The 23,539-nt window shown below is 36.7% G+C and overlaps 1 protein-coding gene across 1 annotated transcript in view; it reads left to right on the top strand.

Annotated features, from left to right (window-relative positions):
* Positions 1–22,809, top strand: part of LOC101693462 (phospholipid-transporting ATPase ABCA3-like) — a 181,217-nt gene extending 158,408 nt beyond the window's left edge. The window contains exons 27-31 of the mRNA XM_045072708.1: positions 12,937–13,124; positions 13,603–13,773; positions 14,158–14,348; positions 22,213–22,286; positions 22,661–22,809. Of these exons, the coding sequence (XP_044928643.1) occupies positions 12,937–13,124; positions 13,603–13,773; positions 14,158–14,348; positions 22,213–22,286; positions 22,661–22,801 (765 nt within the window). The 3' untranslated portion in view covers positions 22,802–22,809. The remainder of the gene's footprint in view (positions 1–12,936; positions 13,125–13,602; positions 13,774–14,157; positions 14,349–22,212; positions 22,287–22,660) is intronic.
* The last annotated feature ends 730 nt before the right edge of the window (positions 22,810–23,539 follow it).

Below are 23,539 nucleotides of genomic sequence, written 5' to 3'. Positions count from 1 at the left end.
ACAAGTCTCAGTGACAAAGAGAAAATCCTGGAAGCAGCCCGGGAAAAGAAGTCTGTAACATACAATGGTAAAAATATTAGATTGGCAGCTGACTTATCCACAGAGACCTGGCAGGCCAGAAAGAGCTGGCATGATATTTTCAGAGCACTAAACGAGAAAAACATGCAGCCCAGAATACTATATCCAGCTAGGCTATCATTGAAAATAGAAGGAGAGATTAAAAGCTTCCAGGACAAACAACAACTGAAAGAATTTGCAAACACCAAACCAGCTCTACAGGAAATCTTGAAAGGGGTCCTCTAAGCAAAGAGAGAGCCTACAAGTGGTAGATCAGAAAGGAATAGAGACCATATACAGTAACAGTCACCTTACAGGCAAAACAATGGCACTAAATTCATATCTCTCAATAGTTACCCTGAATGTGAATGGGCTAAATGCCCCTGTCAAAAGACACAGGGTATCAGAATGGATAAAAAAACAAAACCCATCTATATGTTGCCTCCAAGAAACTCATTTTAAGCCCGAAGACACCTCCAGATTTAAAGTGAGGGGGTGGAAAAGAATTTACCATGCTAATGGACATCAGAAGAAAGCAGGAGTGGCAATCCTTATATCAGATCAATTAGATTTTAAGCCAAAGATGATAATAAGAGATGAGGAAGGACACTATATCATACTCAAAGGGTCTGTCCATCAAGAAGATTTAACAATTTTAAATATCTATGCCCCCAACGTGGGAGCAGGCAACTATATAAACCAATTAATAACAAAATCAAAGAAACACATCAACAATAATACAATAATAGTAGGGGACTTTAACACTCCCCTCACTGAAATGGACATATCATCCAAGCAAAAGATCAGCAAGGAAATAAAGGCCTTAAACGACACACTGGACCAGATGGACATCACAGATATATTCAGAACATTTCATCCCAAAGCAACAGAATACACATTCTTCTCTAGTGCACATGGAACATTCTCCAGAATAGATCACATCCTTGGTCCTAAATCAGGACTCAACCGGTATCAAAAGATTGGGATCATTCCCTGCATATTTTCAGACCACAATGCTCTAAAGCTAGAACTCAACCACAAAAGGAAGTTTGAAAAGAACCAAAATACATGGAGACTAAACAGCATCCTTCTAAAGAATGAATGGGTCAACCGGGAAATTAAAGAAGAATTGAAAAAAATCATGGAAACAAATGATAATGAAAATACAACAGTTCAAAATCTGTGGGACACAACAAAGGCAGTCCTGAGAGGAAAATATATAGCGGTACAAGCCTTTCTCAAGAAACAAGAAAGGTCTCAGGTACACAATCTAACCCTACACCTAAAGGAGCTGGAGAAAGAACAAGAAAGAAACCCTAAGCCTAGCAGGAGAAGAGAAATCATAAAGATCAGAGCAGAAATCAATGAAATAGAAACCAAAAAAACAATAGAACAAATCAACGAAAGTAGGAGCTGGTTCTTTGAAAGAATTAATAAAATTGATAAACCCCTGGCCCGACTTATCAAAAAGAAAAGAGAAAGGACCCAAATAAATAAAATCATGAATGAAAGAGGAGAGATCACAACTAACACCAAAGAAATACAAGCTATTATAAGAACATACTATGAGCAACTCTACGCCAACAAATTTGACAATCTGGAAGAAATGGATGCATTCCTAGAAACATATAAACTACCACAACTGAACCAGGAAGAAATAGAAAGCCTGAACAGACCCATAACCAGTAAGGAGATTGAAACAGTCATTAAAAATCTCCAAACAAACAAAAGCCCAGGGCCAGACGGCTTCCCAGGGGAATTCTACCAAACATTTAAAGAAGAACTAATTCCTATTCTCCTAAAACTGTTCCAAAAAATAGAAATGGAAGGAAAACTTCCAAACTCATTTTATGAGGCCAGCATCACCTTGATCCCAAAACCAGACAAGGATCCCACCAAAAAAGAGAGCTATAGACCAATATCCTTGATGAACACAGATGCGAAAATACTCAACAAAATACTAGCCAATAGGATTCAACAGTACATTAAAAAGATTATTCACCACGACCAATTGGGATTTATTCCAGGGCTGCAAGGTTGGTTCAACATCCGCAAATCAGTCAATGTGATACAACACATCAATAAAAGTAAGAACAAGTACCATATGATACTCTCAATAGATGCTGAAAAAGCATTTGACAAAGTACAGCATCCCTTCCTGATCAAAACTCTTCAAAGTGTAGGGATAGAGGGCACATACCTCAATATCATCAAAGCCATCTATGAAAAACCCACCGCAAATATCATTCTCAATGGAGAAAAACTGAAAGCTTTTCCGCTATGTCAGGAACACGGCAGGGATGTCCATTATCACCACTGCTATTCAACATAGTACTAGAGGTCCTAGCCTCAGCAATCAGACAACAAAAGGAAATTAAAGGCATCCAAATCGGCAAAGAAGAAGTCAAATTATCACTCTTCGCAGATGATATGATACTATATGTGGAAAACCCAAAAGACTCCACTCCAAAACTGCTAGAACTTATACAGGAATTCAATAAAGTGTCAGGATATAAAATCAATGCACAGAAATCAGTTGCATTTCTCCACCAACAACAAGACAGAAGAAAGGGAAATTAAGGAGTCAATCCCATTTACAATTGCACCCAAAACTATAAGATACCTAGGAATAAACCTAACTAAAGAGACACAGAATCTATACTCAGAAAACTATAAAGTACTCATGAAAGAAATTGAGGAAGACACAAAGAAATGGAAAAATGTTCCATGTTCCTGGATTGGAAGAATAAATATTGTGAAAATGTCTATGCTACCTAAAGCAATCTACACATTTAATGCAATTCCTATCAAAGTACCATCCATCTTTTTCAAAGAAATGGAACAAATAATTCTAAAATTTATATGGAACCAGAAAAGACCTCGAATAGCTAAAGGGATATTGAAAAAGAAAGCCAACGTTGGTGGCATCACAATCCCGGACTTCAAGCTCTACTACAAAGCTGTCATCATCAAGACAGCGTGGTACTGGCACAAAAACAGACACATAGATCAATGGAACAGAATAGAGAGCCCAGAAATAGACTCTCAACTCTATGGTCAACTAATCTTCGACAAAGCAGGAAAGACTGTCCAATGGAAAAAAGACAGCCTCTTCAATAAATGGTGCTGTGAAAATTGGACAGCCACATGCAGAAAAATGAAATTGGACCATTTCCTTACACCACACACGAAAATAGACTCAAAATGGATGAAGGACCTCAATGTGCGAAAGGAATCCATCAAAATCCTTGAGGAGAACACAGGCAGCAACCTCTTCGACCTCAGCCGCAGCAACATCTTCCTAGGAACAACGCCAAAGGCAAGGGAAGCAAGGGCAAAAATGAACTATTGAGATTTCATCAAGATCAAAAGCTTTTGCACAGCAAAGGAAACAGTTAACAAAATCAAAAGACAACTGACAGAATGGGAGAAGATATTTGCAAACGACATATCAGATAAAGGACTAGTGTCCAGAATCTATAAAGAACTTAGCAAACTCAACACCCAAAGAACAAATAATCCAATCAAGAAATGGGCAGAGGACATGAACAGACATTTCTGCAAAGAAGACATCCAGATGGCCAACAGACACATGAAAAAGTGCTCCATATCACTCGGCATCAGGGAAATACAAATCAAAACCACAATGCGATATCACCTCACACCAGTCAGAATGGCTAAAATCAACAAGTCAGGAAATGACAGATGCTGGCGAGGATGCGGAGAAAGGGGAACCCTCCTACACTGTTGGTGGGAATGCAAGCTGGTGCAACCTCTCTGGAAAACAGCATGGAGGTTCCTCAAAATGTTGAAAATAGAACTGCCCTATGACCCAGCAACTGCACTATTGGGTATTTACCCTAAAGATACAAACATAGTGATCCAAAGGGGCACGTGTACTGGAATGTTTATAGCAGCAATGTCCACAATAGCCAAACTATGGAAAGAACCTAGATGTCCATCAACAGATGAATGGATCAAGAAGATGTGGTATATATACACAATGGAATACTATGCAGCCATCAAAAGAAATGAAATCTTGCCATTTGCGACAACATGGATGGAACTAGAGCGTATCATGCTTAGCGAAATAAGTCAGGCGGAGAAAGACAACTATCATATGATCTCCCTGATATGAGGAAGTGGTGTTGCAACATGGGGGCTTAAGTGGGTACGAGAAGAATAAATGAAAGAAGATGGGATTGGGAGGGAGACAAACCATAAGTGACTCTTAATCTCACAAAACAAACTGAGGGTTGCTGGGGGGAGGGAGTTTGGGAGAAGGGGTGGTATTATGGACATTGGGGAGGGTATGTGCTTTGGTGAGTGCTGTGAAGTGTGTAAACCTGGTGATTCACAGACCTGTACCCCTGGGGATAAAAATATATGTTTATAAAAAATAAAAAGTTATATTAAAAAAAAAGAGATTAAATAGCTTATCCAAGGTTACTCAGCTAATAAAAGGCAAGAGCTAAGATTTAAAAAAAAAAATACCTTTTGCTTTCTGTGGTCCTGAGGACAAACAAATATCAAGCCATATCAGCTCTCAGAGCTGGGTGATTTGGGATCTGATCCCTTAGGTAGCAGCCACAAAAGCTGAGGAATTAGATGTGTGGTCTTGGGCGCCCACCTAGCTCAGTAGACAGAGCATGGTGACTCTTGGTTTCTAGGTTGTGAGTTTAAGCCCTACAGTGGGTGTACAGATTACTAAAAAATAAACTTAAAACAAAAATGTGTACTTGTTATAGAGTGAGACTTCCAATTTAGCAACTCAGTTATTGAGGTCACAATGACTTCCCCCCTCTGTGTTAATTAGCTAACTTCTCTCCATTCTTCAATTTTTGGTTAAAGGAAAAAAAAAAGGTGTGTGACCGTAAGTTTTCATTCCTCGGGGAAAGACTGGAAAATGGGATTCCTTCCTAATTGTAAGGCATTATGCTAGGAGTAGGGTTTACAGAACAAGTGTGTCTCAGCTTTTCCTACCCATTTTGATGTGGGTATTTTCTGTCACCCAATATGTAGGACTGTCTTAATTTTTTTCTATATTTCTCTCAAAAGGATTTGAACCATATGTATCTGTTTATTTGGTGCATCCATGGAGAGGGGAAGTGAGGAGCTTCCTATTCCACCATCTTGCTGACATCACTACAGCTTTTTATATGTTTAAAAATCTTTTGAATTTCCTCCCCTATGAATAGTCTGTTTTTATCCTTTATACATCTTTAACTTATTGACATTTTTCTTTCTTACTTTGAGTTTTTATATGAAGATAATACATGATTATCATTTTCTGCAATATGAGTTTCAAATATATTTTGCATTTGCTTCTTGACTTAGCTCATATTGCTTTTGTCCCGCAAAAACATTTGGTTAAGTAAACACATTACTCTTTCTCTTTTATGGTCATTTGATTCCAAGTCATTGTTAAAGTAAAACTCCTTAGCCAGAGATCACTAGAAACATACCTGTAGGGGCACCTGGGTGACTTATTTGGTTAAGCCTCTGCCATTAACTCAGGTCATGATCCCAATGTCCTGGGATAGAGCCCCACATCAGTCTCCCTGCTTAGTGGAGAGTCTGCTTCTCCCTTTCTCTCTTCCTCTGCCTCTCCCCCCTGTTTGTGCTCACTCGCTCTATCAAATAAATAAATAAAATCTTTTTAAAAAAATTTTTTTTAAAAAGAAGCACCCCTGAAGTCAAAAACATCAGGTTTATTCACCTAGTTGTAGCAAAGGGAAATGCATAACAGAAGTAGGGGGGTCTCAGTAAGAGGGAAGAGCGTTATTACAGGATTTGGGTTTGTGCTGGGAATTAGAAAGAATCAGAGATTGGAAGCTGTCAAGAAGTATGAGAAATTTAGTGATTGTTGGTATTTCTAGCCAGAGGCAGAAAGATTAAAACAAGGTTACGGATGTCATTAGAAAAATAAATGCAACAATCACATGTGTAAGTCAGAGGAGAGAGTTGCTTAGTTATTTTCTAATTAAATTTATTTTCAGCATAACAGTATTCATTATTTTTTCACCACACCCAGTGCTCCATGCAATCTGTGCCCTCTCTAAAACCCACCACCTGGTACCCCAACCTTCCACCCCCCCCCCCGCCACTTCAAACCCCTCAGATTGTTTTTCAGAGTCCATAGTTATTTTTGTGACTGGAAAATATCCTTGTTTCTGTCTCATTTCAAAATTACAGAGTGGTCCTATTTCAATTTTATTTTCAATTTTGTTCGACCAGAGTTAAGGGAGGTTCCTTGTTTAATTATTGTTTCTAGTTTGTAAGAATTGTTTCTGTCTTGCCTAGAACACCATATGTGTCCAAGATAGATTTCCTATTAGATGAATCATGGTAAGAAAGTAGCCATTTATTTTCATTTTTGAGGGCTTTTGAGTATTAAATTATGTCAAATACATTTTCACCATCTATGAAGAAAGTAATACTATTTTTGTTTATATTTGTTAGTAGTATAAACTTATATAAATTTTCTGATGTTATTCCATCATCACACCCTGAAATAAATTACAGTTGTTCCTAAGGCATTGTTTCAGGAGTTTACATTACTCAATTTCTATACAGTTATTTTTTTAGGAACTTACATCAATATTCAGAAATGAGATCAGACTTTTATATCCAGTAAAAAATATCTTTTAAAAGTAAACAGGGGCACCTAGGTGGCTCAGATGTTAAGCATCTGCCTTTGGTTCAGTCAGAGCCCCGTGTCATTTGGGTGTCCAACTCTCTCACCTCAAGTCATGAGATTGAGCCCCACATCAGGCTCTGCACTGGGCATGAAGCCTACTTAGGATTCTCTTTCTCTCCCTCTCATAAAATAAAAATAAAAACTAAGTTCACACACACACAAATAAAAATAAATAAATAAATACATTCACATATATAAGTGATGGTTTTCAAGAATAAAAGAATTCAATGTTACAGTTAAAGGGTAAAGATTGACAGTTGGATAAAAATAAAGAAACAAAATTTAAACTATATCCTCCTTATAATGGGCATATTTTAAAACATAAAGTTTGAAAGTAAATGGAGAGAAAAAGATATGCTGTGCTTACACTAATCAAAAGAGCAGAGATAGCTGTACTAATATTAGGTAAAACTTTATAGTAGAAATCATTACTAGTATTAGAAAAGTGTACATAATTTTTATCAAAAAGCCAGTTAAAAATTTTAGGTATCTAAAAATATGGTCTCCAAATACATAAAACATAAAAAGAAGGACTTTGAGGACAAACAAACATTCATTGTCATGGTAGCTATTTTTTTTAATTTTTTTTTTATTTGACAGAGAGAAATCACAACTAGGCAGAGAGGCAGGAGGAAGCAGGCTCCCTGCGGACTAGAGAGCCCAATGCAGGGCTTGATGCCAGGACCCTGAGATCATGACCTGAGCTGAAGGCAGAGGCTTTAACCCACTGAGCCACCCAGGAGCCCCTGTCATGGTAGCTAATTTTAACATACATCTCTCTCATTGTGATAGAAAAAGAACATTAAAAATCATTAATGCGGGGCGCCTGGGTGGCTCAGTGGGTTAAGCCGCTGCCTTCGGCTCAGGTCATGGTCTCAGGGTCCTGGGATCGAGTCCCGCATCGGGCTCTCTGCTCGGCGGGGAGCCTGCTTCCCTCTCTCTCTGCCTGCCTCTCCGACTACTTGTGATTTCTCTCTGTCAAATAATAAATAAAATCTTTAAAAAAAAATCATTAATGCTGTATAATATCTGAATAAAACAATTAATAGACTAAATCTAAAGAAATATATAAAGCATTGTACTCAAAAATGAAAGAATGAAACTATTTTTTTATATACACAGGAGTATTTATTTAGAAGAACTTATCATATGTTGGATTAAGGCAAGTCAATAAATTTCAAAGATATAAAAAGATATATAAATAGATATTTATAAAAGATACCATCAGAAAAATACAAATCTTTGTAAATATCAGAAGGAAAAAAAAGGGAATAACCCCCAGTCATATCAATAAATATAAATAGATCTAAACCACACATTGTTAAAAAAAAAAAGACTTTAAAATTGCAATTCCAAATAAAAGCCAAATCCATGCTAACCTGAAGACACTCCTTATGCAATGATTCAGAAATTTGAAAATAAAATGGAAAGAGTATGAGTCTCAGCCTTAATATAAAGAAGGTGGAATTCAAACTTAAGAGCATCAAAAGTTACCAAAAAGGGCATTAATAGTAACATGTAACATTTATAATGGAGATAGAAAAGTTATGAATATTTTTGTACCAAATGATAGGCAACCTCTGTAGGGCAGAAATTATAGGAGATATGAGAAAAAATATATAGTACATGAGATGTTTGATTTTCTTCTTTTAGTCCAAGATAGATTATGTCAGTAAAGAATAGATACAAAGAATATGTAAGTGATAAAGTCAATTTTGTAAGCATGATCAATATCTGTCTAATTCTATATCCCTTAAAAATACTTCATTTATGAATATGACCATTTTTGCATACATTTTAAAAAATACATATCTATTCTTCAACTGTAACTGAATTAAATAAGAAAAAACAAAATCAGAATATGAAAACTCCCTTTCTGAAAAATTTTTTAAAGATTATTTTTTTCTTTGTAATTAATCACACACTCCATCAACTAAGCCAGCCAGGTGCCCCTTTCCCCTTTTGAAATTTAAAAAATCATTTTAGGTGATTTTTGCTTTTATTCAAGAATTATAAAAATTTCTAGAAAATAATGAAAATATTATATATCAGAAACTATGAGATGCAATAAACTACAGGGAGAGTAATGTATATACACATTATACACTCATTTTAAGAAAAAAGAAAAAAAAAGGGGTGTGTGTGTGTGTCAGTCAGCTAAGCATCTGACTTTGGCTCAGGTCATGATCTCTGCATCCTGGGATAGGAAGGAAAATATATAAAAATGTACACAAGTACATAAATTAATAATTAAAAATATAAAGTCAGCTAACAACAATTAAGTCAAGACACTAGAACTTCGCAAAAATAAAGAAATGGGTAAACCTGCCCCCTCAAAAGGAGATGTAAATACATTTAAAGAAATGATATGTTAATGCTGCTATAAACATAGGAGTTCATGTATCCCTTTGAAATAGTATTTTTGCATTCTTTTTGTAAATATCTAGTAGTGTAATTGCTGGATCATGTTTTTACCTTTTTTTTTTCAAGTTTTTTAAATTTATTTTTTATTTATTTTCAGCATAACAGTATTCATTGTTTTTTGTACCACACCCAGTGCTCCATGCAATCTGTGCCCTCTCTAATACCCACCACCTGGTTCCCCCAACCTCCCACACCCCTGCCACTTCAAACCCCTCAGATTGTTTTTCAGAGTCCATAGTCTCTCATGGTTCACCTCCCCTTCCAAATTCCCCCAACTCCCTTCTCATAACTCCCCATGTCCACCATGCTATTTGTTATGCTCCACTAATAAGTGAAACAATATGATAGTTGACTCTCTCTTCTTGACTTATTTTACCTTTTTGAGGAACCTCCGTACTGTTTACCAGAGTGGCTGCACCTGTTTGTATTCCCACTGGCAGTGCAAAAGTGTTCCCCTTTTTCCACATCTTTGCCAACACCTGTGGTTTCCTGTGTTGTTGATTTTAACTGATCAGACAGGTGTGACATGATATCTCATTGTGGTTTTGATTTGTATTTCTCTGATGATCAGGGATGTAATAGTAACATTATCTACAATAGCCAAATTATGGAAACAGCTCAAGTATCCATCAAATGGTGAATAGCTAAAGATGTAGGGTATCAACTTTTGTATCAACATGGACAGGACTGAGTGAAATAAGTCAAGCAGAGAGAGTCAATTATCATATGGTTTCACTTACTTGTGAAGCTATAAGGAATAACATGGAAGTCATTGGGACAAGGAAAGGAGAAGTGAGTTGGGGGAAATCGGAGGGGGAGATGAACCATGAAAGACTATGGACTCTGAGAAACAAACTGAGGGTTTTGGAGGGGAGAAGGTGGGGGTTTGGGTGAGCCTGGTGGTGGGTATTAAGGAGGGCACATACTGCATGGAGCACTGGGTGTGGTGCATAAACAATGAATTTTGAAACACACACACACAAAATTACATTTAAAAAAAAGATGTGTGTGTGTGTGTGTGTGTGTGTGATGGAATATAACTCAGACATAAAAAATGAAATACTGCCATTTGCAACCACATGGGTGGAGCTAGAGTATTATGCTAAGAAAAACAAGTCAAATCAGAGAAAGACAAATACTGTATGATTGCATTTGTATGTGGAATTTAAGAAACAAAATAAATGAACAAAGAGGGAAAAAAGAGTAACACAAACCAAGAGACAGACTCTTAACCTATAGAGAACAAATTGATGGCTAACAGAAGAAAGGTGGGTGAGGGAATGGTTGATGGGATTAAGGAGTGTGCTTGTGATGAGCACTGGGTATTGTGTGGAAGTGTTGAATCACTATATTGTACACTTGAAACTAATATTACACTATGTTAACTAACTGGAATTTAAATAAAAACTTCTTTAAAAAATAAGAAATACAACATACAAAAAAAAAAAAAAAGAAAGAAACACAAGGTACTTGAATTCCATGGAAATAAATCTTAAAATCTTTAAAAGATTTTATTTGATTTTTTATTTGAGAGAGAGAGAGCACATGGAGGAGCAGAGGGAGAGGGACAAACAGACTCCACAATGAACATAGTGCCTGATGTGGGGCTTGACCTCATGATCCTGAGATCATGACCCAAGCCAAAACCAAGAGTCAGACACTCAACCAATTGAGCCACCCAGGTGCCCCAATAAAATTTAAATTTTTAAAGGAACTCATAACTTTCTAACTACAAACAAATTATTAAAACTGATATTAGAAGAAATAGAAAATAAAAATTGAAACTTTCACAATTTTTTTTATATAATTTTTTATTTTTTATGGGGAGGGTATGTGCTTTGGTGAGTGCTGTGAAGTGTGTAAACCTGGTGATTCACAGACCTGTACCCCTGGGGATAAAAATATATGTTTATAAAAAATAAAAAATATGTTTATAAAAAATAAAAAGAAACTTTCACAATTTTTATAGAAAAAAACTTGTCAAAGATTCACTCTTCAATGAGATAAGATGAAGTTCCAGATTGCTTCACAGGGGCTCTTCCATAAGCTTTTTAAATAGCAGAAAAGAAAAATGGTATTTACATGTTCACACCCTAGAAAAATTAAAACTTAACAATATAAAATAAAAATATACTTAAAAATAAAGTTTACATATAAGTGAAATCATATTGTGTCTTTCTCTGTCTAATTTCATGTAGCATAATGCCCTTAAGGTCCATCCATGTTGTCACGAATGTCAGAACTTCCATATTTTTATGGCTGAATAGTATTTCATTGTATAAATATACCATATTTTCCCTATCCATTCAACCGTCATTAGACTGAAATTTCCATGTCATGGCTATTGTAAATAATGCTGCAATGATAGCAGATACTTTTTATAGTTAGCGTGGATAACTTTTTGAGTTAGTGTTTGTGTTTCCTCCAGGTAAATACCCAGATATGGAATTAATGAAGCATGTGGTAGTTCTATGTTTAATCTTTAGAAGAAACTCCAAACTGTTTTCCTGCACCAGCAGTACACAGATTTCCCTTTTCTCCACATCCTCACCAACATTTGTTATCTCTTGTCTTTTTGGTAATAACCATTCTAACAGGTATGAGGTGATATATCATTACGGTTTCCATTTGTATTTCACTGATTATTAGTGATACTGAGCACCTTTTAATGTACCCTTTGGTCATCTGGATGTCTTCTTTGGAAAAAATATCTGTTCAGATCCACTTTTTAAAGATTTTATTTATTTGAGAGAGAGAGAATGAGAGAGAGAGAGAGAAAGCATGAGAGGAGGGAGATCAGAGGGAGAACCAGACTCCGCCAAGCAGGGAGCCCAATGTGGCATTCTATGCTGAGACTCCAGGATCATGATCTGAGCTGAAGGCAGTTGCTTAACCAGTTGAGCTATTTAGGTGCCCCTATATCCATTTTTCAAACAGATTGTTTGCTATTGAGTTGTATAAGTTATTTTTATGTATTTTGGAGACTAATCCCTTATCAGAGATATCATTTACAAATATTTTTTCCCTTTTAGTAGGTTATCCTTTCATTTTATTTATGGTTTCCATTGCAGTGCAAAAGCTTTTTAGCTTGATGTTGTATGATTATTTAGTTTTGTATTTTTTATGTATATAAAGACACGTATTATATATATCATATAATTCTTTTTTTTTTAAAGATTTTATTTATTTATTTGACAGACAGAGATCACAAACAGACAGAGAGACAGACAGAGAGGAAGGGAAGCAGGCTCCCCGCTGAGCAGAGAGCCCCATGCGGGGCTCGATCCCAGGACCCTGGGATCATGACCCGAGCCAAAGGCAGAGGCTTTAACCCACTGAGCCACCACCAGGCGCCCCAATATATCATATAATTCTTATATATGAGTGTTGGCCTAGTAGAAGTTGCTTGACCATTACTAGAAATAAAATCCTATACATTACATTAATAGATTTAATAGAAGAGTTCTTTCCTAATGATATTTAAATAGGCAACTTCCTCTAACAAAATTCTGTCTTGGGTACCTAGCAGTGCATAGTGAATATGTGTTGAAAATTCCAGTTAGAGAGTTAGTATTGCATCTTACTACAGTGGGTTACACCTAGAAATAAAATAATCCTTGTTGGGAGCTCTTTGGGGACCAAACCTTTTTAGCAACATGGGCTACAAAACCAGGTTTTCTTTCTCATCCTTATTACTATATGCTCAATTAAATAGTTGACTTGGGTCTATTCTTATGATTACTCTCTTGATTCAGATTAGGTCAAGAATTGGCTACTGTCCTCAAAATGACCCCATTCTCAACCACATGACAGGTCAGGAAATGCTGATGATGTATGCCAGGCTGCAAGGGGTCCCTGAGCCAGACATTTGCAAGTATGTGGAAACCTTTTTGTACGCAATGCACCTGGAAACAAATGCTGATGAGTTTGTCCACATATACAGGTCAGATATAGTGCTGTTGCCATTAAGCTGCCTACTTGTGTTTCTACTGTTTAGAATGAATGCCTGCAAACTCAACCTGATCCATCTGTCCCACAGGGGCAATGGCTATGAAATAGCCTAAGGTCCTGTCAGGGTTCAGAGGTCAGTAATAAGGCAGATCCCACCTATATGAATTTAACCTTTTGCAGATGTGAGCTGTATACTTCACATTTTATTTTTAAAAAGTACCTTCATCCTTATCTCTTTATTGTTTTTCCTTTCCCTAAAACAAAAATATTTTACCAATAATGATGCTGAAATAAATTACCAAGAAAAGTCATTTCAATGAAAATTAATTGATATATACATCTGGACTTGGGCCTGCTGCTTTGTGAGTCATATCAAATCAGCATTCTGTATACATGAGCTAATTCCTATGAATTAATGACATGTGTACCCTTATCTTCTTTCTTCTCTACTTTCTCCTTTGGCAATAAAGTGAAGGAAACAGACGTAGACTGAACACTGCTATTGCCCTTATGGGAAAATCCTCAATTGTCTTCCTGGATGAGCCATCTACTGGCTTAGATCCAGCAGCCAGGTGCCTGCTATGGGACACAATTACATGGATGTGTAAAAGAGGCAAAGCTATTGTTGTAACTTCCCACAGGTATGACACATTGGGAAGCTTGGTTGAGAGTATAGGAGGGAATTATGTGGAGCCAGAAATAAAGGCCGTGAATGCTTAAGTATATGAGCCACATAGGAGGGATTGTGGGTAGAGGCTGATTCTTAGCTGATGCCAGGAATCCTCAGTTGAATTCAGTAATCCAGAAATGACTGGATAAGAAGGAACCATTCTTATTGTTATTTAGGAATTGACTGCTTTGAATCTTAAGATCTCCTCTTCCCAAATATGGTCTTAGTGGTGATTATCTGCATTACTGCGCTTTCCTATAGCAACTGTTACTTTATAATCCTAGCTCTGTTTTGAGATATGGAATTTGCCTGCTAAAAGGCAATCTCTTCAACCACATTTCCTTTGTCTTCCTAGCATAGAAGAATGTGAGGCCCTCTGTACCAGACTAGCCATCATGGTAAAGGGGAGGTTCAAGTGCCTGGGCAGCCCTCAGCACTTAAAGAACAAGTTTGGTAATGCATACACCCTGACAGCAAAGATTAAGTTTGAAAACAATGAAGATAAACTAGAGAAGTTCAAAGAATTCATGACAGCAACTTTCCCAGGTAATGTAGGCAGGACCTCCTTGTGATGACTGTGTTAAGTTATTACATTGTTCTGCTTCATATCTTCAATAATTAACCTTTCCTGCAAGTTATTTTTTTATTGAGCTTGTGTGTGTGTGTGTGTGTGTGTGTGTAATTGGAATAATTTCTCTATGATATTATCCATGATCTCTTAGCACGTACTTTCTCAAAACAGTAGAGGCTCTCACCAGTCTATTATGGGAATCAACCAGTAAGACAAACCTGTTCATATGTATTCATCTAGAATTAAGTTACTGAGACTGTCTGTTTTTTACCCTTGATACTTTTTTTTAAGATTGCATTTATTTATTTATTTATTTGAGGGAGAGAGGACAACATAGAGAGCACAAGCAGGGGGGCATGGTAGAGGGAGACAAAGAAGCAGACTCCGAGTTGAACAGGGAGCCTGATGCAGGACTAGATCCTAAGACCCTGGAATGGTGATCTGAGTCAAAGGCAAATGCTTAACCAGCTGAGCCACCTAGACGCCCTCCCTTGATAATTCTTTAAGGTTTCCTCTTGACCATGTATCTTCTGCCTTTCCTTGGTCCCTAAGACAAGCAATGCTTATGAAATGCAAACTAGAAAAATATACTTCCTTTACTCCTTTCAAGGAGATAATCTAGATGTGTAACACATAAAAATCAATCATTCTGCTTTTGTGGCTAACTCAGTAAGTGCGTCTCTGTGCTCATGGTACAGAGTCATTGACAGCCAACTCTATTTGCTTCTATTCCCACTACTTTAATCATTAAGCAGTGACATGGTAAACATTTAAGAATTTTTATTTCCTTAGTCTCCAGCTTGAGTGATCACTCTATCAACATGTAGTGGCCAAATGTTCAGGATACAAGATTAAAAACATGGAGGCTATAATGATGATAAAGCAGTAAATGGTATTGGATTGCACTAAGGAAGTCACAGTAATAAAAGAGAAGAGGATATGATAGGAAATGGATATGATAGGATACACAAGCGTGTATGCTCAGTTAAGGGAAGAAACCACTATGTGGGAAAGATCATTAATTCAGTATTAACTATATTAACTATACATAGATATCCAGATAAATATGTCTGTTGGGCAGCTGAATATTCATTTAGTCATTCGTTCATAAGATAAAGATTTATGGAGTGCTTATTGCCTGCAGTGCTCAAGTTATGGAATTAACTACACAGTATCAGAAATGCTCTTTCAAATGTATATTTCTTTCTTTTTTCCTTTTCTAGATAATCTTTATGTATGTTATTCAGAAAAGGGGAAAAGAAAGAAAATAGTTGCTCTTTCTATAGCATGGCAGATTATACTCTCAAAAAGATTCTTCTATTACATACTGGAAACATAAAGTAGAATTGTGTTTTAATTATTTGCTTAGACTGATAAAGAAAATGAGAAAAATTCAAAAAATTAAAACAGAACAGAAAAAAAAATCATCAAGCTGAAACTTGATAGTAAAAATTTAAAATGCAAAAGCTGATTTGCCTGAAGCAAATTCCAATACCAGTACTAAGATAGGAGGTGAAACTTTGGCCTCATGGCAATGTTGGGCAGATTAACCTAAGATTCCTAGGGTAAGCAAGCACCTTCAAAAATGAACAGATGCCCTGGTTCCAAGCCCAGCATGTAAGAAGTTTGGAAATTGCTACTCTGTCCTAATAACTAAAAAGCTGAACAAACTGAAAAGTCAACAAACTCTTCTAGAATCTAAAAGAGAGATGACGAAACAGGGCAAACCACTGCAGCCAAGATTGGAAAGACAGGTAAATACAGGAAGTCCTGGTTTGCCAAAGCAGACTTAAAAGCAGAAAGCACATTGATAACCAGTGCCAGGGTAAGAAACCCTGAACTGTAACTGAATTGCTAGGTGTGCTGTGTGGCTAATTCTGAGAGGTAAAAATGCCAGGGATGGCAAATACGGGTATTCCTACAACCAGATTGCCACAGTAAATATCAGACAAAAACCCTGCATACTTCCCACAGGGAGAAGGGAAGAGGAATCATTTTGAAATATACCAGACAGCTCTTTGTAACAAGGCCTGTTCTCAGGAGGAAACTAGTTAAACTAAACCAAACTGAATAGAGTATAATCAGAGCCTGATCTTGAAGAAGGTTAATACCCAACTTTAGCAATCTTTTTCCACATAAGGGAGGAGAAGAAAAAAAACAGAAACTTGTGAACTTTACAATCCAGAAGCATAGGCTCAGTAAAATTGTGGGAGTTACATAGGCTTCTTCCCAGCACCACACCACCAGATTACTAATGGCCTAATTACAGCAGTTCCTTTTTCCCAAGAAGTCTGGCTATCAGAAAAAAATTACAAAGCATACAAAAAGCAAAAAACACAATTTGAAGAGACAGAACAAACATTATACTATACATGACAAAGATGTTGGAATTATCAGACCAGTAACTGAAAACAACTATGATTAACATGCTCAGGGCTATAATGAATACAGTAGACAGCATGTAAGAACAGATGGGCAATATAAGCAGATTGAGGGAAATCCTATCTAAGAACAAAAAAGTAATGCTTGAGATTAAAAAAAAACTATAATAGAAATGAAGAATGCATTTGATGGACTTATTACTAGACTGGACTTGGCTGAGGAAAGAATCTCTGAGCTAGAGGATGTATCAACAGAATCACAAAAAACCAAAAAGCAAAGAAAACAAAGACCCCCCCACCAAAAAAAAACCCAAAACAGAATTTGCAGACTGTAGGACAACTACAAAATGTGTAATATATGTATAATGGGAATACAGAAGAAAAAAAGAGAAAGGAAAAGAAGAAATATTTGAAACCATAATGACTGAGAATCTCACCCAAATTAATGTCAACACCAAACCACAGATTAAGGAAGCTCAGAGAACATCAACAGGATAAGAGTAAAACAAACAAACAAAAAACCATACCCAGGCATATAATTTTTCAAATACAGAAAATCATAGAAAAAGAAAAAAATCTTGAAAGAAACCAGAGGAAAAAGACACCTCATCTATAGAGGAACAAAGATAACAGTCACATCCAACTTCACATCCAAGAAAAGAAAAAAATTGAGGGAATGTTTTGCCAGTAGACATACCTTGGAAGGTATGTTAAAAAAAAGTTCTTTAGAGAGAAGGAAAATGATGCAGGTCAGAAACTCAGATCTATATAAACAAAGGAAGAGTATCAGAGAAGGAATAAGTAAAGATAAAAATGAAAACTTTTATTTTTTCTTATTCTCAACTGACCTAAAAGATAAAAATTTGTTCAAAGTAATAAGAGAATGATGTAATCAAAATGACCAAATATGAGTTTTCTACTGTCTTCTCTACAAAGAACACCCACATGCAAAAGCCCCTTTGTGGAAGTTGGGAGAGTCCAGTAGAGAAGTTCTAGCACCTCAGTAAGCAGAAAATTCCAAGATTGGTCATGTTGATGAGGGGAAGAGAAACAATTTCACTTTACCAGTGTCACCCTGACCACAATGTGGCACAGCTCAGTGCCAAGAGAAACCTTCTTTACCTACAATTCCCCCCACAAAGTAAAGTAAGAATGAATGAATAAACACCTGGCTTCCCAAGTTGTGAGGGACACTGGCAAAGAGATACACTTTTGTATTGCTCCAGCCAGGCTACTGAGATGCACTGCATGACTGGAGCAAGGACAAGCTGGGAGAACAGCAGCAGCCAAGACTCTCAGAGTTCATCGAAGAGAGGCAGATCCTACAAATCACTTTGAAGACCCCATCAAAAAGTCTGCCCATGAGCAGCTGTTAACACCTTGACTACAATTCCCACAACTGGTCCACAAACACCAGTTATGCTCCATGCAAGTCACCCACATGAATATCCTGTGGCTGGCTCCCTATGTGCAACCCCGAGGGTGTCAAGAGTAAGACTTTGCAAATGACTGGTGTGCACACAGAGGGAGCTGGTCCAAATCTATGGGATTGGAAGAAGGTACACAAATTTAAGCATTCAGCATCATGCTATGGAAAGCAAAGATTATATTCTTATCACCCAGCCTAGCATAGCAGAATTGACAGAATTGTCTTAAGAATTCACTTCCAAGAGGGAACAAGTAGTATGAAGCAAGCTTACCTATTGAAAGAGTCTAAGAAAGCCTCAGAATCCCTACCTGGTTGATAGAAGGCATTTTCTTCCTGAAGGCCTTCGGAAAAGACTGGAGGAGGTGACTGCTACTTCTAATGTAAAGACTCAGGCTCAAAGTGAAGGGATGAATAAAGATACTCCATGCAAATAGAACCAAAGGTGATCAGCATTGCTATATTCATATCAGTTTTAGGTCAAAGGCTGTATCAAATGACAAAGAAGTTCATATAATTACAAAGGAGTCAATTTTATCAAGATGGTATAACAATGTTACTCCCATCACTCTTACTCAACATAATACCAGAAGTCCTAGCCAGATAAAGTAGGCAAGAAAAAGAAATAAAAGTCATTCAAATTAGAAAGTAAAAAGGAAAACGGTCTTTGTTTGCAACAACTGATTCTTTGAAAATACAAATAAAGTCCATAAATATCCAGCCAGGATAACTAAGAAAGAGAAAAGATAGGAACCACTAATACCAGAAATGAAATGGGGCATGTCACTGCAGAGGCCAAAGACATTAAAAGTATAATCAAGCAATACTATGAACTATTCTATGTCCACAAATTTGATAATCTAAATGAAACAAACCAATTCTTTGAAAGGTACAATATGCCAAAACTCACCCAAAAAGAAATAAATAATCTGAATAAGACTTTATCTATTAAAGAAATTGTCTTAGTAATTGAACTCCCCAGCACCAGGCCCAAATGGATTTACTGGTAAACTCTACCACACATTTAAGGGACAAATTATACCAATTGTCTACATTAACTTTCAGTGGATAGAAGCAAAAGGAATATGTCCTAAATTATTCAGCATTGTGTTTTTTAAAGATTTCATTTATTTGAGAAAGAGAGAGTGTAGGAGTAGGGGTGGGGTACAAAGGGAGAGGGAAAAGTAGACTTCCCACTGAGCAGGGAGCCCAACACAGGGCTTGATCCGAGGACCCCCAGATCATGACCTAAGCTGAAGGCAGATTCTTAACCAACTGAGCCACCCAGGCATCCCTCAGCATTATCTTAACACCAAAACAGGGCAGGGTGCCTGGGTGGCTCAGTCAGTTAAGCATCCACCTTTTGATCTCAGCTGAGGTCTTGATCTTGGGGTCAAGAGTTCAAGCCCAGCTTGGGCTATACTGGGAAGCCTACTAAAAAAGAAGAAGAAAGAAGAGAGGAGGAGGAGGAGGGAGGGAGGGAGAGAGGGAGGAAGGAAGGAAAAAAAAGGTAGGAAGGAAGGAAGGAGAGGGAGAGGAAGAGGAAGAAGAAGAAGGAGGAGAAGGAGGAGGAGAAGGAGAAAAAGAAAGAAAAGAATAAAAAAAAAAAAACCCAGACATATCACAATCATCCAATGTGATTTAACCCATGGATACAAAGCTGATTCAGCATTCAAAACAGAACTAATAAAATCCAACACATAAATAGGCTAAAGAAGAAAAATTCCATGATTCTATCAATAGATGTAGAAAAAGCATTTGACAAACTTCATCACCTACTTACGGTTTTTAAAACGTGCAGTATACTAGCAACAGGTAGGAATATTCTTAATGTGATAATGAATGTCTACGAAAACCTACAGCTATCAACATACTTAAATGTGAGAAACTTGAAGCTTTCCTACTAGAGCCAGGAATAAGGCAAGCATGCCCCCATCTAACCACTGCTCTTCAACACTGTACTTGAGAACTCAGCTAAAGACAAGAAAAGGAATAAAAGACATACAGGTTAGGAAGGAAGGAGTGTGGTTTTTTTTTTTTTTTTCCATTGATGACAAGATTGACACATTAGAAAATCTGAAAGATGGACCAAAAACTCTGGGAATTAATAAGTGGTTAAAGCAAGGCTGTAGGATACAAGTTTAATATACAAAAGTCAATGACTTTCCTGTATACCATCAATGAACAAGTAGAGTTTGAATTTGAAAACACAGTTCCATATATATTAGCAACCCCCCAAAATGGTATACATAGGTGTAAATCTAACAAAATATATAGAAGATCCACATGAGGAATACTACAAAATTCTGATGAAGGAAGTTGAAGAAGAACCAAATAAATGTAGAGATATTCCATGGTCATGGATAGGATAAGTAATTTTGTGGCTATCAATAAACTGATTCTAAAGTTTATATGGAGAGGCAAAATTTCCAAAATAGAAAAATTGAAAAAGAAGAAGTTGTAGGACTGACAGTACCTGACTTCAATACTTAATTAAGGTACTACAATCAAGGCAAAAATCCCACTCTTGTTTCTGCAGTGAATAGGTCAGCCCTATTCACTAGGAAAAGGACGAGACAGTTTGGTGAAAACTAGGAGGTAGGGATCATTTGGAGCCATTTAGAAGGCTGGATACCATACCATATATCCACCAACAACAGAGGTGTAGACATACACTGACAACTTTATAGTAATGAACACAAATGAAGTATAGTTATACACAGCAACACTGATGAATCTTAAAAATATAATGATTGAGGGACGCCTGGGTGGCTCAGTTGGTTAAGCAGCTGCCTTCGGCTCAGGTCCTGATCCCAGGGTCCTGGGATCGAGTCCCACATCGGGCTCCTTGCTCGGCAGGGAGCCTGCTTCTCCCTCTGCCTTTGCCTGCCTCTCTGTCTGCCTGTGCTCGCTCACTCTCTCTCCCTCTGTCTCTGACAAATAAATAAAAATCTTTATATAAAAAAATATAATGATTGAGAGAAGCCAGATAAGAATAATACAGACTGTGTTATTGCATTCGTGTGAAGTACAAAAAAGGCAAAATCAAATTATAGTATTTATGTTTCCATACTTAGCTAAAACTAATAAAACCATAAAGAACAGGAAAATAAATGCTTACCATAGAGAAGAAGTGAGTCACTAGTGACACATAGCTCACTTCTGGATTGCTGAATTTCAATCACATGTTTGTTAGCTTTATTATAATTCACTGAGGTGTACATTTATGTTCCATACAATTTACATAGTTTATATGTTTGCTGTATTTCCCAATTTGAAAAGTTTTTTTTACATATTACCTCATGGAATTTATTTAGGGACTCATGACAGGATAAAATCAGTATTATTGATATATATTTTTTAAAAATATATTAATTTCAATTAATTCCATTTTCAATTAATTCCATTTGCAATAATGTCCAGTTGTGTGATAATACATAAAAGTGCATCCTATCAGTTAGGAATGGCTACAGTATTACTACCAGATTTTCAAAAACTGTAATATCCCATTTCTCCAGTGAATGCCTTCACATTTATGTTTTATTATTGTGATTTTTAAAATTTCCTTTAGGATAAAGACTGCCTAGTCATAAGAATAGTATAGATATCCTAAACATACACGCGCACGCGCGCCCACACACACGCACACACGTGCACACACCCATACACACACACACCTGGAGAAAGAAACCACACCCAAATTTTATGAGCATTTTCAGGACAATGGAACATTAGGATTCATGTAAGTCAGGTTTGGTAAAGTAAGTGATGAGCTTGCTGTGATTATCTGACCTTCTGTAATTTTTATGAACTATAGATATAAAGACCATACTTTACATGGAAGTAAATCTATTGAAATATGTAACAAAGTGGCAATATACTAAAAGAGAATGGACTTTGGGATTATATTGTCTTTTGCATTAACATATATTCTCTCTTCCATTGGTATGGACATTTGGAATGGTATTTATTTAGGAATTTTGTAAAACTCGTATCACATATGGGGCCCCTTCTGTTACTTTCCTTTCTTAGGTAACATCAAACACCAGGAGCATCAAGGGATTATTAGCTACTATATTCCCAAAGAGGAAATCTGCTGGGGAAAGGTGATTGTAGAAATCATACTCTTCTAACATTATGTATAACAGAGGACTGATAGAAGGAGGCATTGTGATTCAAACATAAGGAATGGGAGCCTGACATTGGCAGAGAACCTTTGTTACTTTTCAAAGGCACCTATAGTTTGAGACTTCTGACCCTAAATTCTATTATTCTATACTATCAAAAGAATGAAGATGGAAAACTGCCTCCTCTCTATTTTTCAACCCTTTTTCCTTCTACTTTCTAGCTTCCCCCTTCTGTGTCTTTTTGTCCCTAAGCATACGCCTGGCAGGAATTGGGGAATGATGGGGTGGGGGAAAAGGGTCACTGGAGATATTACAATAGTAATACCATCTTTTTCTTTTTTCCCCTGTTAAAGGTGTTTAATATTTTGGAGGAAGCCAAAGAGCTATTCAATCTAGAAGACTATTCTGTCAGTCAAATAACACTGGAGCAAGTCTTCCTGACCATTGCTAATATTGATAAAACAGAAAATATTCGAGAAATAAAAGTGCTATGAGATTCAGTTCCAACCAGTGACTATTATGTCTTGTCTTGATTGCTGCATGCAATTAGATAAAGAGGGAAAAATTTGTAATCTTTGGAGATTAAGATAAGTGACCTGTTGTAAAGAACTGAACTGTAGAGCGTTGGAGATTATATCCTAAGTGAAAGTTACCACATTGGCATGCCATGAATACTGGCAGAAGACCTTGGAATCTTGGGTCAAAGACACAGGAATTTGAAATCAATGAGAGATAGGCTTTGTTTACACATGGAAGATATGACATAATTGAGATTTCTGTTTTCCATGATTTGATTCATGCAAACAATGCAATCCCAGTCAAACTCCTAGCCATCTTTTTCCTCTTTTTTAGAAAAAAATGAACAAGTTGATTTCAAAATGTATATGGAAATGCGAAGGGTCTAGAATAACCAAACAAATCTTCAAAAGAACACAGTTGAAGAACCTACACTGCTTATTCCTGCTCAATATTAAGACTTAGAGTAAAACCACAGTAATCAAAGTCTTTGGCTTAAAGATAGATCAGTGAAACAATAGAGAGTCCAAAAATAGACCAATCACAATAGGTACTGTCAATTGATTTTTGCCCAGAGTGTCAAGTCAGTTCAGTGGGGAAAAGGAAGTCATTTTATTTTGTTGTTTTTTTTTAAAGATTTATTTATTTATTGGAGAGAAAGTGAGAAATCATGAACAGGATGGAAGGGGAGAGGGAGAAGCAGACTCCTCCCTGCT

The sequence above is a fragment of the Mustela putorius genome, unplaced genomic scaffold, assembly GCF_011764305.1.
Source record: "Mustela putorius furo isolate JIRA1106 unplaced genomic scaffold, ASM1176430v1.1 tig00004041_pilon_pilon_pilon, whole genome shotgun sequence".
Taxonomy (NCBI): domain Eukaryota; kingdom Metazoa; phylum Chordata; class Mammalia; order Carnivora; family Mustelidae; genus Mustela; species Mustela putorius.
Note: the sequence above shows the minus strand (reverse complement) of the source record. Positions and strands in the feature narration are given on the sequence as shown.